The sequence below is a fragment of the Astatotilapia calliptera genome, chromosome 11 (genome assembly GCF_900246225.1).
Source record: "Astatotilapia calliptera chromosome 11, fAstCal1.2, whole genome shotgun sequence".
In the NCBI taxonomy this organism is placed as follows: domain Eukaryota; kingdom Metazoa; phylum Chordata; class Actinopteri; order Cichliformes; family Cichlidae; genus Astatotilapia; species Astatotilapia calliptera.
Genome location: NC_039312.1, coordinates 31,126,882 through 31,143,169, shown reverse-complemented (window position 1 = coordinate 31,143,169; position 16,288 = coordinate 31,126,882). Strand labels below are relative to the sequence as shown.

The 16,288-nt window shown below is 39.6% G+C and overlaps 2 protein-coding genes across 2 annotated transcripts in view; one reads left to right on the top strand and one right to left on the bottom strand.

Annotated features, from left to right (window-relative positions):
• The first annotated feature begins 1,856 nt into the window (after positions 1–1,856).
• Positions 1,857–5,436, top strand: seraf (Schwann cell-specific EGF-like repeat autocrine factor). The gene is made up of 5 exons (XM_026184782.1): positions 1,857–2,290; positions 2,524–2,619; positions 3,026–3,130; positions 4,222–4,317; positions 4,734–5,436. Exons 1-5 carry the CDS (start codon positions 1,870–1,872, stop codon positions 4,844–4,846), a joined length of 831 nt encoding a protein of 276 aa, XP_026040567.1. The 5' UTR covers positions 1,857–1,869; the 3' UTR covers positions 4,847–5,436.
• Positions 5,437–5,493: 57 nt separating this feature from the next.
• vwde (von Willebrand factor D and EGF domains) overlaps positions 5,494–16,288 on the bottom strand; it is a 28,510-nt gene continuing 17,715 nt past the window's right edge. Inside the window, exons 17-31 of the mRNA XM_026185511.1 lie at positions 15,619–15,875; positions 14,216–14,435; positions 13,251–13,388; positions 12,976–13,173; positions 12,321–12,716; positions 11,857–11,952; positions 11,652–11,747; positions 11,449–11,544; positions 11,219–11,314; positions 10,895–10,990; positions 10,127–10,222; positions 9,945–10,040; positions 9,010–9,105; positions 8,261–8,358; positions 5,494–6,159 (exon numbers count right to left, since the gene is read on the bottom strand). Of these exons, the coding sequence (XP_026041296.1) occupies positions 6,145–6,159; positions 8,261–8,358; positions 9,010–9,105; positions 9,945–10,040; positions 10,127–10,222; positions 10,895–10,990; positions 11,219–11,314; positions 11,449–11,544; positions 11,652–11,747; positions 11,857–11,952; positions 12,321–12,716; positions 12,976–13,173; positions 13,251–13,388; positions 14,216–14,435; positions 15,619–15,875 (2,090 nt within the window). The 3' untranslated portion in view covers positions 5,494–6,144. The remainder of the gene's footprint in view (positions 6,160–8,260; positions 8,359–9,009; positions 9,106–9,944; positions 10,041–10,126; positions 10,223–10,894; positions 10,991–11,218; positions 11,315–11,448; positions 11,545–11,651; positions 11,748–11,856; positions 11,953–12,320; positions 12,717–12,975; positions 13,174–13,250; positions 13,389–14,215; positions 14,436–15,618; positions 15,876–16,288) is intronic.

The window sequence follows — 16,288 nt, the reverse complement described above, 5'->3', positions numbered from 1 at the left end:
GACAACCTATTATTTTCTCCCTACAGGACTATATTGATTTAAAGTGACTCAACACATTATCACCAGTTTCAATGAAAATCTTATTACCAAAGAAATCCAACCAGATATGAGTGAAACTCACACTTCTAAACTGGCCACAGAGGAAACCCATTTAAATCAAGTTAAAAGGTCAGACTCACTGTCCCGACACTGCTTAGTATAATGCTGATTCTTGATTTTTAGATGTTTGGAATATTTGTGTGTTGTGCCAACTAAATCTACATAACTGCATTTGTTGTGAGCTACTTCAGTTCAGATTGTTTGGGAAGAACTATGCTAAGGTCTTCATAAAGTCCAGTTGTCTCTCTTCCAGCTGGACTCTGTCATGCACGACAAGTCTGATGTGGTGAGTCCAAGGAAAGACTCTGACTGCTTGTCCAGAGAAGCTTTCCGTGAATAAGCAGCAGAGCGACTCCATACCGTTTATGGAAATTTAAATCTTGTACTTGGAGTAGTCCAAGTATTATGCAAACTCTGTTTATTCTGAGCTCACAGAACTCAGAATAAAGAAACACTGTTCACTTTTACTGAAAAATGCAAAACGCAGAGAATCAAACAGAAAGCTACTTTGCCTGTTTGGTCTCTGAACAGCTTTAAGGGAGCAGAGAGAAGAACCACATCCGCTACTGATTGGTTGTGTTATTGTCATTACAACAGAACTTCCCCCTCACCCCGTCCTTCATACAGGCCCAGGGTTTCTTTTCACCAAACAAGAGGAAATGGTTTTTCCATATGTGCTCTACATAGACTAACATCCCAAACTCTGTCTTTCTGACAAATATAATCATAGACATTTAAAGTGATTCTACAGTCTTTTAGATATAGTTTGTCAACATCGCTGTGAAATATGTACTCAGTGTAAAATACTGCACTTTTCTTTTGTTGCATATTTCACAGCAGTTTCTTTAAACCAAAATAAAACCTTAGATGTGTAGCCATGAAAAATAATACTTTGCACAAATTATGAATTATGTGCCTTAGAAATCAGTCCTTGCTGTTATAACAGAAGTGAGTAAGATGTTGTTTAAATACCACTAGTTAAAGATGCTATGTAACTTTAATAAAGTTAAATATTTGGGTAAAGTGAGCTTCCTGAATGTGTGTAGATATATTAGGTCAACTGATGACCTTCAAAATCAGTTGTGCATCTTTTGTGTCTCATTTTGTGGAGCAAATGTTGTACTAGAAGATACCAAGTATAGTGAGTATAGTTACTCAACAAATGTGCATATGTACCAGAAACTTGTCCATTTATTTCATCCAGCCACCTTATGGTAGACTGTCCCAAACATGTAGCACAGGATCAGTGAGGATTAAACAGCAGGTAGCAGTGTTTCATACAGTTCATACAGGTGAGCTCTTACATTTGTTGAAACATTTTTATTTTATGGTTAGCAAAAAAACAAAACAAACTACACTACAGATTTTTATTTATTTATTAGATATTCTGGAGCAGTTATATTACTCTCTTTGTGGGTGCTACATATAAACTACATATGAAACACAACCGCTTTAATCTAAGCAACAATAAAAATACTTTTTATGTTACCACTTGTAGCATTCCTTAGATAAATTATTGCACAATGAACAGACTGCAAATACAATCAGATTACTCTTAAATCCTTCTTTGGAGTATTTTGCTATAGAGCAGCATGGTGAAGCTGTGCTATCCACATGTTTTAGGCCCTAATTTAATTAGTATCTTGAGCATCTCTGTCATAACTCCAGACAAACTATTGGGAAACCTCATCATTATGAATCTGTTGTGGCAGAGTCAAACTTTTACTTCATGTAACCCCACTGCGTAATCTGCGCGGTGGTCTAACCTATATGTTTCATGCAAATATGGACTGCATAGATTTGATCCAAAGTCTTGAAAAACAGCCCCAGCCCCCACCCCAGGGCGCTCTCCCTGCTCCGCCTCACCACCACCATCCTGGCCGAGAAGTTTTCCCTGTTTCTTCAGGAGACTTTCTCCTCCTCCATCCGTCCACCGCTTCGCTTCTTTTCACTCTTCATTTGAGCAACAAAGCACATCCGGCCATGTTCTTTGCACCTCTCCTGTTTGCCTCTTTGATGTCGCTCGCCGGTGTGTGCTCCGGAGGCTCGGACGCGCCCCGGGGTGTCGCGGTCGGCTTCGTCTTTGACCTGAAAGCGAAGTGCGAGCCGCCGTGCGAACACGCCGGAGTCTGCATCCGCAACAACACATGCTTCTGCTCCCGGGGCTACGAAGGAGAGACCTGCCAGTATGGTGACGTGACAAACCTTTTATCTGCGCGTAATTTCAAATTCTGATGATGGCACAGGGAAGACCTCGTGCCAAGCTCAGCTATGAATAAATGGTTTAATGTGCCACTTTATTTATTGACCCAGTTTATGACTAACTTATTTTGTTGCAAATTAATTTAAAGTGACGAAGACTTCTGAGAAAGAAGGTCAAAACTTTGAAGCCTATTAAAAAAACTGTGGTGGATAATTTTGCAGCCAACTGTGATCCCAAATGTAAAAATGGAGGAGTGTGTCTTCGCCCTGGAAAATGCAGATGTCCTCCTGGATTTGGAGGAAGATATTGTCACAAAGGTAAACGAGTTCATGGGAGCGGGACAGTTCTAATACATTAAGTGTATTAACACGTGTGTGCGTGTCATGATGACAGTTATTCTTTGCTTTTGGTGTATTTTCCTGCTCTATTCATTTGTATTCAGTTTACTATTATTCAGAATACTACACACAGTTTTCAGCTGTTGCTCACGTACTGCCTCATTTGTTTGTCTAAGTTCTTAAAACATTTTATGGATTAGATTTTTTTAAATGTGTTTTATTAAGTTTATGAATGCATAAGTCAATGCATTCCAACAGAATGGTGTGTAGTGAAGAATTTCCTGGGTGCTTTGGGGAGTTTATACCCAAATTAACTTAAATCTTTTGTGGTATGGTAAAAATATCTCATGAACAGTGTGTGTGTGTGCGTGTGTGTGTTTTGCAGTGACGTGCGATGGGGGATGTTGGAACGGAGGAGAATGCACCGCTGTCAACGGCGTGGCCAAGTGTATCTGCCCTTCAAGCTGGGCCGGATCAAAATGCCAGGAGGGTTCGTGGCTGTATCTAATTACCCAATTAACACAGGAGGTCAAAGGTGCCAAATGGAGCTGTTCATCAGCTGCAGACATTAGTGGATGTTTAAGGCTTTTTATGGCTCCAAGAAGCTGTCACCAAGGGAAGCAACAGTCAGTCTGACTTAGTGGATGAGGCAGACATGCAGGTGTAACAACTGGAGAGCTGTGGTGAAGTTTGTAATATTGGCAGAAAACTGCAGTTCAGTTTGAACTGGAAAAGAAAAACAGCAAAGATTGAAAAGCCAATTTTTTATATGTCTACCAAGATTTTTCTTCAAATGAAACTCAGACTTGACTTTTTAGTGATGAAAATCTGTTGTTAGACTGCTTCCACTAATGCATTCTCCATGTGAAATTAAGGATCTGTTGGACTAGCAATCCGTCTTCTGTGGTCTAGATGAAATATTCAGCCTTGCTGCTCTTCTAGGATTAAAGCTGTTTCATTCATTAGCTGACTCGATGACTTCCTACGCTCATTTTCCATATTTGCTAACATACACATTATACACATTGGGTCATTGGCACCGGGAGGGCTTAAATCTAATATGAACTCCTTCTCTTATATGCATGGCACTAATTTTACAAGTACACCATCAACATAAAACCACAATTAACTTAGCAACCAACACAACAGACCAATCACTTGCTAAACATAATGTCATAGGATAGTTACATATGTAGTTAAGCAGGAATCATAAAGGCCAGGATGATGCTTGAGCAAGTGAACCATATGCTGAAGTGCTGCAGGGACCTGCAAAGCTCGGTGGGGTTTGTAGATAATAATAGTGAAGGCCTGATCTCTGCCTGTCCACTCTTTACTGTCACCGTCCAATAAAGGCTGAAAATGCCTGAAAAACGTCACGTGCATGTACCAATGGTACATTACAGCCGCTACTGCCACTGTATGGTCTGACCAATGTCAAATTTTCACATTTGACTTTTGCCTGAATTAAATAAAAATATGTTCACATGTGTTCACAAAGCACAAACTTTTATTGTAAGTTTTTCTTTTTCATATTTCTGTTCCACGCTGAGCAAACCCCTCTATGGTTTGTTTCCCATGCAGCAATTTGTCCCCAGGGCTGCAGGAATGGAGGGCTGTGTGTGGCTCCAGGAATCTGCAGCTGCACGGAGGGATGGTTGGGTGGTGCCTGCCATATGGGTGAGTACACTGTTCCCAAAGACCGATAACGTTTTGCTGTGATGAGACTGGGTTAAATAATCGAGGAGTCTCAGATGTACGGAGTCGTGTTATGACCCCAATTCTGATGCTGGCCCTTCACTGGGAGCATTTATTCCTTATGATAAAGTCTTTTTCATTTCATCCAGTTCCGGTACTTTCTGCTCTCTTGACTACATTGCACCATTCTCACACCAGTGCATTTTACATACCCGATTTTTCTCTTTGCACCTTGGATTTGCTTTTCAGCTTAGTGTATTTCCAGATGTCACAACACTTCACACCTTTGAGACCAGCTGCTGGAGTTTATGATGCTAGAATTTACAAGCTCTTCACTCATTTCCCATTCCCCTGGTTTTACAAATAGTACCTGTGCTTTTGTTTTCTTTTGTCCGTAGCTGTATGCAGTCAGCCCTGCTTGCACGGAGGGAAGTGCGTTTCTCCCAACAAATGTCGCTGTCGACCTCCTTTCTCTGGACCTCGCTGCGAGGAGAGGAAAAAGTCCCACTAGTGCACCCAAGGATCAAACAATGTTGTGGGGGTGATTATGTTTTTATACTGGGACGTAGTTAGTTTTACAGCAACTGTGTGGAAAAGATGGCTGTAGCCACTATGATGTCACCCTTAAAGTTAGTGAAGACCCATCTTGGGAGTTTTAGAAACAGGCTGGAAACACCATAAAACGTACCCTCTTTCTCACCTATTTTACTGTAAATGTGAATATAACTTGCAAATTTGACATCATGCTGTAGGCAATAAATCTTTTTATAGACTTATACACAGTCAGACCGTGGGATTTGTGGTCTCAGTGATCTCTTTTAAAAAGCAGCTAAGAAGTCATCTTTTCAAACTTCCCTTTGGGTATCATTTATGTCTTTATTTCTAGTGTTTTGTTGTGAAGCACTTTGTAATGTTTATCTTGAAAGTGCTATATATAAAAACAATTTTACTTTAACTTTTGCAACCAGTTGGCCCCTGCTGTTCATTAGAAATGAGGCTGGTTTAAGGTACATCAGCAGTGGTTTCACATTTCAGACAAAACGTTCATCCCTCTTTTTATATAAAGTGTACCGTTTTAGTTTGTTTTTATTTTATTTTTAAATATTGAATGTGTTTTATGTTGTATAAACACACAATATACTGTAATTTGTCATTAAATGAAGAAAAAATAGACATTGTTTTTATTATAGTACCACCGTGTAATGTGGAACAAAATATAGGGCTTAATATATAGTACAGAGAGCGTAGAAAACAAGCCCTATATACAACCTCAACACCAGCGTTGCTTTCATCCATATTTGCCAATAAATGTATAACAAACTCAAACAGGCCTGATCGGGCAATATATTAATGACAGCAAATAAAGAAAACAAAACAAATGCAACTTTTGTTAATATGCAACATATTCATATCAAAGCCTTCATTATGCTTACTCAAGAAGCAGGCTCAAGCTGTTTTTTCCCCCTCATAAGATAGAAAGAAACAGTGCAAATCTAAAATGTGTGATGGCAATAACCTCCACCACGTTATTTTTCTTAACCAACTACTGTGTACGGCACACAGGCCTGCATAAAATACACTGTTAATACATTTAACAGATGGGTGTTACTTTGAGCCTTGAGGTAGTGATCTACACAGACAGGAAAAGACAAGTGCATATATCAAATCGCTCTGTTACAGTTCTAATGTGCACACAGCCACACATTACAGCACATGCCAGTATCCAAAGTCTCACTCATACACACCACAGGTTATGGTGCTTTCTTTGTTCTTTGTGGCTTCTTTAGTACATTCCCGATTTGTTTGCCATCATGCCTGTGATGCCTGTGAAGTACAAAATTTTTTTTTTCATTTGTTTGGTGCCATTTTATTTGATGCAATGTCCCAAAATGTAGCCTGCAGCCCCCTAGTGGGCCAAGAAAGTACTGCATGTGCTCCATGGGGCTATTTGCAGTTAAAAAGTAAATTTGAAATAACCATAAAATACATATGATTTAATTTTTTTTTAAATTTTTCAAAAGTAATAAGAGGTTATAAAATAAAAGCAGTGTGTTAAATTCAAGGTTTTTCTGATGTATATTTGATCTGACTTTTTAAAAATATATCTTAACATTAGTAGAAAAAGACTGAATTGAATAGTGGTTATCAGCAGTCAGAAAGAATTAAACAGAGATTTAAAAAAAAAAAAAAAAAAAAAAAAGGAACAGAAGATAAAAAAAATCAAAAAAATAAATACTGAGTTGTCCATTTTTTGAGATGCACAAAAGGTGCCTAATAGTTTTTTGGTGTGTCATTAATAGAGCTGGGCGATATGAGATTTTTTCATATCACGATATGTTTTTTTCATTTCAGGCGATAACGATATCTATCACGATATAAGCCAAATAACTATATTTGTAAGATTTAAATGTGCCGTTGCTCACAAGTAAAATGTGAAATAATCAGCAGCTTGTTTTTAAATATTTATTTCCCATAATAAGTTCAACAGGGTAGATGTACTTAAGGAACATGAGACTTTTTCAGATAAATAAAGGCAAATATTGCAAACTACACAAAAGGCAGCCGCTAAAGCGTTTAAGTTTCAAAATAGAACAAATGAAACAGACTAAATTGTCAATTCCACTTAGAAACAAAATATTAATTCTAAAAATAAATCTTAGTTTGTGTTACAGAAGAACAGACAAAACTGACTAACTTTTGTCAATATCAAATAAACTGAGAACTAAAAGGAAATTCTCAATCTCTCCTTGTTGTATAGCTGAGCTTTTCAAACAGTTTTAACAGTTACTTTAGTCTGACAAAAGCCGAATGATGAATTAGCGCTTCCAGTCAGAGACTGAGGCTACGTCCACACGTACACGGGTACTTTTGAAAACGGAGATTTTCCGTTTTCGTTTTAAAAAATAATCCCGTCCACACATAAAGGCAGAAATGAAGGAAAACGCTGCTATGAACATGCCAAAGCAGCAGGTGGCGCTAGATTCCTAACCGTGCAGAAATGTTGGCCAATCAGAAGTCTAGAAGCCTTGGTGGGAAAAAGTAAACAAAGCTGGGGCATAGAAGCAGAACCGAGTCGTATGTGTGGATGGACAGTAACTGTGTGTATATGTAAGCATTTAAACACTGCAGAGAGTAGAATTAACAGTAACAGTATTGTAGAAATTCATTTCACCGAAACAATAACGTGGCGCACAGTGTGACGCATGCACCAGTTTATTGTATTTCCAGACTTGCTTTCGGCACAATTTACAGTGAACGCTACTCTGTTTTTTGTCAGACTTGAAATAGCCGAAATACCTTCACACTACGGAACTTCTATGGCTCTTCCGTTCGACAATCTCTCCGGCGTTGGAACCATCATCTGTTTTCTCTTCGGTCACGCTCGGTTGATTTTTCTAGTCGGCACACTCATTTCCTCCATTATGCGCTGGCTCCATTACCCGCTGGCTGCTTCCCAAACAAACACATGTGCGGCTTGGCACTTGCGCTGTACATAACAAGTCACGCGACGTGACGCTGCGGCTGTGATTGGTTCGGCTCTGCGCTACTGAATTTGGATTGGCTGACCTTTTTTTTTTTTTTTTTTTTAAGAGAACAAGAGCGGCGAGGTCTATCGCGATAGCTTAATTTCTCTATCGAGTAAAAGTTATATCGCGATACATATCGTTATCGTTCTATCGCCCAGCTCTAGTCATTAATATCACATTTCTCTTAAAGACACTATATATTTTTTGATTTGTTTTTTAATAGCCTGCAATATTAAACAGAACTAAACATTTCAGTCATCTAGACCAACGATATTCATCTAATGAAGCTTTGTTCTATGACTCTATTGTAAATCTTATAAATCTATAAATCCTGGAGTTATCAGTGTTCTTTATGACTTTTCCCACCGGGATATGTTAACCATGACCCCATTTCTCACCTTTATTGCACAAGTCAGTCCGTTGTAACCTTTCCGACAGTGGCAGTAGTCAGGCAGCACACACCTGCCTCCGTTCAGACACCGCTGTTTACACACCGCTGGAGAGAAAGTCACAATTAAAACATTTGATCTATTATTGTTTTTCTTTTCATGGTCAATTCCTGTTAAACTCTACAATCAGAAAAGAGTCTTTTATTATAGTTCAGGCTGTCTGTTTGATTGTCATTTGGAAACACTTGAAACACATGATCAAAACAATTATCTGCAAAAAAGAACTTGAAGGAAAACCAACGATCATGTCTTCTACTTCATTATTTTAAACAAAGTGATCTCAGTCTGCAAACTCTCCAGGCCAGACTGCCTCTTGCCCTGTGACAGCTGGGATTAGGCTCTAACCTGCCCACGACCCTGAATGTGATAAGTGGAACGAAATGGATGGATGGATGGATGAATTTCAATCTGCATGAAAATGTCTGTTTTTCCTTTGCTTGAGTTCATCTCTCCAAGAAGTATCCTGTAATGTGGTACAGTAGTTTTTGTGTATTTGTCCTGAGAGTTAAGGAGACAGCAGTTCTCCTTTTGGCAGAGGAACAGTTTAATTTGGTTCAGCAATAGTTCAGGAAAATTGGTTATAAAGTAGTCCTAGTTAAAGTATTTGGTATGTACCCTTTGCCAGATTTTACCTAAGAAAAAATTGAGCTGTTACTGAAGCTGTTAGTGATATTATTACATCTGAGGAACAGACTCACCTGTTTGACACTGAAGGCCTTCCCAGCCAGCGGGGCAGTGGCAGGTATTTGGTCCTACACACTCGCCACCATTTTTACACTTTTGTAGACACACAGCTAAAATAAGAACAGTGAGGGAGGCATGAACACCAAAGCAGCTTCTAAAAGGTTTTATCTCAGAAGCCCGACTGGACTGAACAGATAGGTAAAAGGTTAAAACCCAAAGTGCTGAGATTAGGCATTTGCAGGTCAGCCAGAAAAGATCTAGCCTCGCCTCTGTCAGTGCGCCCCAGGGCGGCTGTGGTTACACTGTAGCTTGCCATCACCAGTGTGTGAATGTGTGTGTGAATGTGTGTGTGAATGGGTGGATGATTGTGTATAGTGTAAAGCGCTTTGGGGTCCTTAGGACCAAGTAAAGCGCTATACAAATACAGACCATTTACCATTTAGCTGTGCTACATTAAAACGAAAAAATAAGACTTTCTAGCCACTAAAATAATTTTTAAGAACCAAAAAATAAATAAATAAATAAATAATGTTTGCCTGGAAGCCTGAATTCAGGGCAGAAAAGCTAACACCTTTTGGTTTTTAAGTATCTCATCTTCCTTCATTTTATGTAGTTCTTGTTAAAAGTGGATGCCGTCTTGAGGGCAAGATGATTTAAAAGATTTGCATGAATAAAAGTCATGCATATGCATATTCATATGAATATTAAAATATAAATTGTGCACTGTTATTAGGAGACAATTTGTAAACTTTTTAGAGAATTTCTTACAACAACTACTGTGTATGACTTCTTGTTAGTTCTTGTGAGTGCTATTACCCAACCCCACCTAAACCTAAACCAAAGTATAAGAAATGAAGCTGATTGAATTACATGTTTTTTGGAGCTATAGCTGGTAATTTTTTATTTGTTGTGTATTTTATGTGTATCAAGACATCCATGCATCACTCACGTATGTTACACCTCTTCCCTCTCCATCCAGAAGCACAGGAGCAGGTGTTGGGTCCCACACACTTGCCTCTGTTCATGCACATAGGCTCACACACACCTGGAACAAATTAAAACCCAAATGTTTAAATTGTGAGCTGTTACTTTGAACAGTACTTCAACTATTTAGGCTGTGATATCACTTACTCTTTTGACACCTTTTTCCTGTGTAGCCTTCAGGGCAGGAGCACACGTTGTTTCTCATACATTGACCTCCATTCTTGCAAGGAGGATTGCAAACAGCTGAAAGACAGCAATATTAAACTGTGAGGAACCCAGAAAATGCACATTTCAATCAGACTGAAGCTTAGAGATTGGATTTTATAGCAACATTGATATGACTTAAAAGAGAGGAAATGCAACATTTAGGTGTGTTTTGTTGAAAAAGCATCACTTCACTTCTTTCAGGCATTCTCAACAGATGTTAGCTATTATGAAAGATAAACAGAGTCAAGAAACTATTTGAAACCTCAGTAAGCTGAATATGTTTGTAACTAGGGCACAGCCTGTTCACAGAGATTGCAACCCCAGTTACTTTCTACCATGGGGCAGCATTTTGCCAGTGGGTGTCCTAAATGTGTAAAATATGTATGCCGCTGTTTGAAATATTAGCAAAAATATGCTAATCATTGACTTAAATGATCTCACACTCTGCACAGTTCTCACTCCTGTCTGCAAGTTACTAGTAGATGCCATTAACATTACTTGCAATGTGCAGAGAAGAGAGACAAACCTACAGAGATTTCTGCAGTTTAATAAATGTATGCCAGTGAGTTTTGCTGTTTCAAACAGAAAGCAGCCTCAGGCTTTTGCTAGTTTTAATAAAAATGAAAGTCAGTCTGTACAAATTGCTGGAAATATTTGACTATAATTCCTCATTGTATTAATCATTGTATGTATTCATCACAAGCTTACCAATTTGACACTGGGAGCCAAAGAAACCACTGGGACAGGCACATACGTTAGGCTTAACACAGGTTCCTCCATTCAGACAGACGGGTTTACAGAGAGCTGCAGGTGACGTAAGGTACAAAAAGCTTTATTAAGAGCCAACATATGTACTTTTAGATTTACAGTATAAATAAGAGAAAAGGTTCCTGCAGTACTGATATATTTTGAGTACTTATGTGCAAGTCAGATTGAGTTTTGTGCCACTTAATTATGCTGTCAGAATTAAACACTCTAACAGAAGGAAGCTGCAGTCTGAATGCATGCTTAGCTACAGGTCGTGTTTCTTGCCTGAGTTGCACGTCGGTCCGTACCAGCCAGGTTGGCATTTGCAGACATCGGGAGAAACGCACACGCCTCCATTTTCACAGTGCCTGTTACACACCACTGACAGACATAAATCATGTAGTGCAATCCTAGATTAAACCGACCCACTTAAACAAAAGGGGTACTGATCGATGCATTGTGGAGGTTTATGTAAAATGTAAAAACGATGCAAAAACACTTAAGTCACATCTCACTGATTTCACATCGTGGTCCCACGTAGCCGTAGGAGCAGGTACAGAGGTTTCTAGCCAGGCAGGTACCTCCATGCTGACAGGGCGGCTCACAGCTCGCTGAACACAAACAGTGACACTCCTCAGTGTTCTGCGAGCAATTCAAGTATGTAAGCAATGCAAACCAGTCGGCAGTTTTGACTGGTTTGACTATGACTCCAGGTTACCTTCCTCACAGGTGGGCCCTCCGTAGCCTGCAGGACATTTGCACACATTTGGTTTCACACACTTCCCCCGGTTTTTACAGTCAGGCCGGCAAATGGCTGGGATGAAAGGAAACTGTCAGCTTTAAAAAACACAACTAGACCCTGAGATATAAGAGCCAAATCCAGAGGCGAGTGTGATTTCATTAGCTCGCGCTCTGTTTCTCACCTATGTGGCAGCTGTATCCAGTGTAGCCGTCTTTGCAGGTACAAGTGTTTGGTAGAGTGCACTCCATGTTCTGCCCACACGGATACCTGCAAACAGCTGAAAACAAAGTACATTTATGAGTATGTTTCAGTACTCAAAAAGTTGCCCAATTGAGGATTCATTTCATCATTTCAGACCAAGACCACGCAGAGCTAACCAAAATCCACCATGACTATAAGGTACAATTGTGCGATAACATTAAATACTGAAGCACTTTGTGGTACAAAATATCACTTTTTCACCTTTACTGAAAAATGTATGCCCCTTGCAAAAGTTTTTTTTTGCAAGAGCCAAAGTTGCAAGAGCTTTTTCACCAGAGCCAAAGGAAAATCAATCAACATTGTTATCAAAATCATTTCTTTAGCACTTTTGTTGTCAGTTTAATTTATTCAGTCATGAAAAGTAGAAGTATAAGACCACTTTACCTTTACATGTGACTCCATCTCCGGTGTAACCGTATGGGCAGCGGCCACAACTGAAGGACCCAGATACTTTGGGCTCACAAGAGACACCCGGGAAGCAGGGAGAGTCAGCACAGGTCACGTGGGGAGCTGCTGACCCCCATCTGATCCCCGTGGAGAGGTCAGGGGTCAAATCCACCCCACTGGGCTGACCCCTGTGGACAGTGGGAGCAAATGTTCTGACTGTGGTTTGATCCTGTGAAGTCGCTGTGCTTTTTCTGTCAGCAGGAGAAAGTCTCCTGATATTTGTTGCTTCTGGTCTCGTTCTCCTGTCAGGAGGTCGTCTGTTTGAGGAGGAAGTGGAATTTGATCTGGTGACGTGAAAATAACTGTCTGCTCCACTGGTGACTGTCCCCTGAGCTGTTAGAGGACATGACTTACAAAGTCATAGAAATACAGGCTTTATTGTCAACATTATTCAAAACATTCCACTTATATATTGCTGGATAATAGCCAGAAAAACTTTAGACTTGTCTTACTTTCACAGACAAGCATTTAAACAATTTTGTAAACAAAATCAGATGAAGAAATGGAGGCAAAATATACACATATACCCAGCTTATTTCATTCGTTTACAAGGTGCACAAAGCCAAAGGTGCATAAATTGCTCCACTCTCACCTGCTGATGTACATTTCTGGCCATTTCCTTGCAGACCAGCAGGGCAGGGTCCACAGACGAAGCCTGCTGAAACATGGATGCTCTCGAAACACTGCACTCCTGGGTAACACGGCCCTCTGGAGCATGGCGACGGTTTGGACCTCAACGAAACCTGTGGTACCCTCACTGGTGTCACCACCGCTTCAACCACAGACTCTCCTTCAAAACAAATAGAATGTATAAATGTTCTCTAAGGCAGAACTACACATAACTATACAAATAAAATGTAGACTTACTCATGCAGTTTTTCCCATCACCGCTGTATCCTTGTGGGCACGATCCACAAAAAAAAGAGCCTACCGTGTTGTTACAGCCCACCCCAGGGAAACAAGGCTGTGAGACACACTCGTCTATATCCTCTCTGCATGTACGCCCTGACAACACATGAAACAGCAGACCTTATGAGGAAACACGGAATCAATTTCAATAAATAAACAAATATTTAAAATCATAAATTTGCTAAGAAGAGGAAAACAGGAGAGTAATTATACGGCAAATTTGTAAATTGTTTGCATCGTTTGGTTTGGTGCTTCATTTGGGATCATTTTTTATCATAAATAAAGCTGTTCCAAGTTTTTTCTGATGAAAACTTGTTTCTCTCTTGCAGGCATTTAAGAATTTTACACAGATTGAACTGCATCTGACAACACAAATCACACATTAAAAAGTCTTTAACCCGCCAGCTTCCAACAAAGTCCTCAGCTTCAATATTTTCCACTGTTTATATGTGTATACAGCTTACATGTGGGCCTCCATCTCGAACACAGTAAGCTCACGATGTGACTAAACCTGAGCTCCAGTGACTAATTTAAAGCATTTATTTGAATGTAATAAGTCACTCAAGTATAAACACAAAGTCAAAGCTGTAACCAAAATATGGCTCTATCTTTAAAGGAGGTTCTCAAAAGAAAGTCAGCACAAAACTCAAGTATCTGCATTCAGTTTATAGTATTTCAGGACAGATAGAGTTTTATTGTGAGCACTCAGAACTGTAAACCATCTATTTAGTTACGCAGTTACACCCAAAGGAGTGTCTCGCAGTCATGTTACAACATTTCTCAGTACTGGACTGAATGAGTGGAATGCAATACAAAGGCATCATAATTATGGAGGAATTACAGTACAGTTAGTGCCGTAAGGACCACAGGTAAAATAATATTCAAAAGATTAATCCTCCGTGTAGTTAAAGGAAACAGCTGACCTGTCATTCCAGGTGGGCATACACAGGAGAAGGAGTTGAGCCCATCTATACAGAAACCCAATCTGCAGGGATTTGGTTTACAGTTGTCTATGTCCACCTCACACCTCCTCCCTGTAAATCCATCAGGACACACACACACATATTCCCCACTGCCGGCAGGGAGGTTGACGCTGGCGACACATGAAGCAGCATTCAGGCATTCACAGGAGCGCACAAACACCTAGAGAGGAAAAGGTTTCTTGTCATTTAGACATCTGAACTTAAGTCACACAGGTTTATGATCTTAGACACACTGAACAAGACACATGAATGTAGTTACAGAAATCAGAAAACAAAAACTCAGAGTGTACAGAGACACTCAGGGTCCAGTCAGTATAATCAAAACGTGTAGCAAAAGTTAACTAACAATTAACTTTGCATGATTAACAGTTATATGCATAAAGCCGTGTGTATATTTTTTCTACTCCAGCACATTATTGAAGGCTTGTCCTATTTGTGGACCACCTGCTTTTCAAGGATGCTTGAAAAGATGCTTTATTAGATTAGGAGGCTTAACCTTCCTGACCATGGATCCCAAATGTTTATTTGATGATTCCTGAACCACTTAGTTAACGCTATTGGCTGTGACTGTAGTACAGAACACATGGCTTGACACATGAGGGGTATTTTACTCATATACTGCTAAGAGCAATGATACAACGTGTCCCGAGAATGGAAAACGCTCTATCCAAAGATTATAGCTTTAGAGCATTTTCGTGATATTGATAAATCAAAACCACAGTGATATATTTTTGCATCTGTGAGCAGTTATTCTGTGTACGCTGAATTGAGCAACATCATATTAAAAAAGGAAAAAAAATGATTTAGTCTGACAACTTTGTGCAGTTTTTTGGTGGAAACACTTGCCGAGTGTGTACTGCAATGACACCTTACAGAGAAACCTCAGGCCCCAAACTACATACTGTATACCAGTATCTCCCTCTAGTGGGAGAAGGCAGCAATAACGCCACAATAACTTCCAAAATTTTAACATCTTATAGCAGAAAAAACACAGGCGATAAAGACTAAATGTTGCTTGTACTTGCTTACTGTCATGGCTTAATGGCACGTCTTCTGTAAAAAAGCAAGTGAAAAACCAAATGCAAGATGATATGATCAACACCACAACTTTGTGTTATTTGAAACTGGACTACAGATCAGAATGTTTCTGTTTGAAATTCATAAAGGACGAATTTAAGCATTGGCATCAAATCTACGCTCAGTTATAGAGCTAAACCAGCTTTAAATGAAATTTAACTGAATATTTAATTTAAATTATTAAATGAATAATTCTTTTGCATGACGTGCATGTAGATCTGTACTCACCAGCAACACTACATTTACATTAATAAGCCGAGTCTTACCTCTACAGAGGCTCTGGTCTCAGCGTTACAGTCGTCGGTCACAGTGAATTGGAAAGTGTGTCTGTTGGTGGGTTCAGCTGTGGCCTTCCACATCAGCAGACCAGCTGGAGACAGAGATGCCCCTTCAGGGCCTGATAGCAGGGTGAAAAGAACCGTGGAGCCCTCGGGGTCTCGAGCATTTAGCTGGTAAATGAAATTCTCCCCCTCAAATGACTGCAGAGGCAAAGTCAGCGACTGGAGCAGAGGAGGTTCATTGTCTGAGGGAAAATAGAAACGAAGGGAGTCGAAATAAGATACTAAATAAACCTACGTGTGACTGGTTCAGAGTGGGTGAAAGGTGGGTGTGAAAAGGTGGTGTGTAGCTGGAAGGATAACAAAAACGTGCAGGTAAAATTCATAAAATTCATAACTAATTTGGAAAGACAGTTTGGTTTGATGATGCCAGACCAATAGATACGTCATATTACAGCATTTCTGCGTGCCAGAGTTTAGACGTTTTTATGGGAAAACATTTTGGGAAATACATATTTTTCCATATAATATAAACATAAAAATGTTTTATGTTTATAATATGTTTTGATAACAGGTCCACATCACTGCTGCTGGATTTGGAAACTGTGGATTTTTGACAACAGCTCTAATCAGCAGCTATGACTCTTCATTCAACATG

Bases quoted from the DNA above. Each gene is read 5' to 3' on its own strand.
- seraf (XM_026184782.1), top strand. From the start codon at position 1,870: ATGTTTCATGCAAATATGGACTGCATAGATTTGATCCAAAGTCTTGAA. The intron at 2,291-2,523 runs GTGACGTGACAA...ATAATTTTGCAG, and splicing joins AGGAGAGACCTGCCAGTATG to CCAACTGTGATCCCAAATGT. The intron at 2,620-3,025 runs GTAAACGAGTTC...TGTGTTTTGCAG, and splicing joins AGGAAGATATTGTCACAAAG to TGACGTGCGATGGGGGATGT.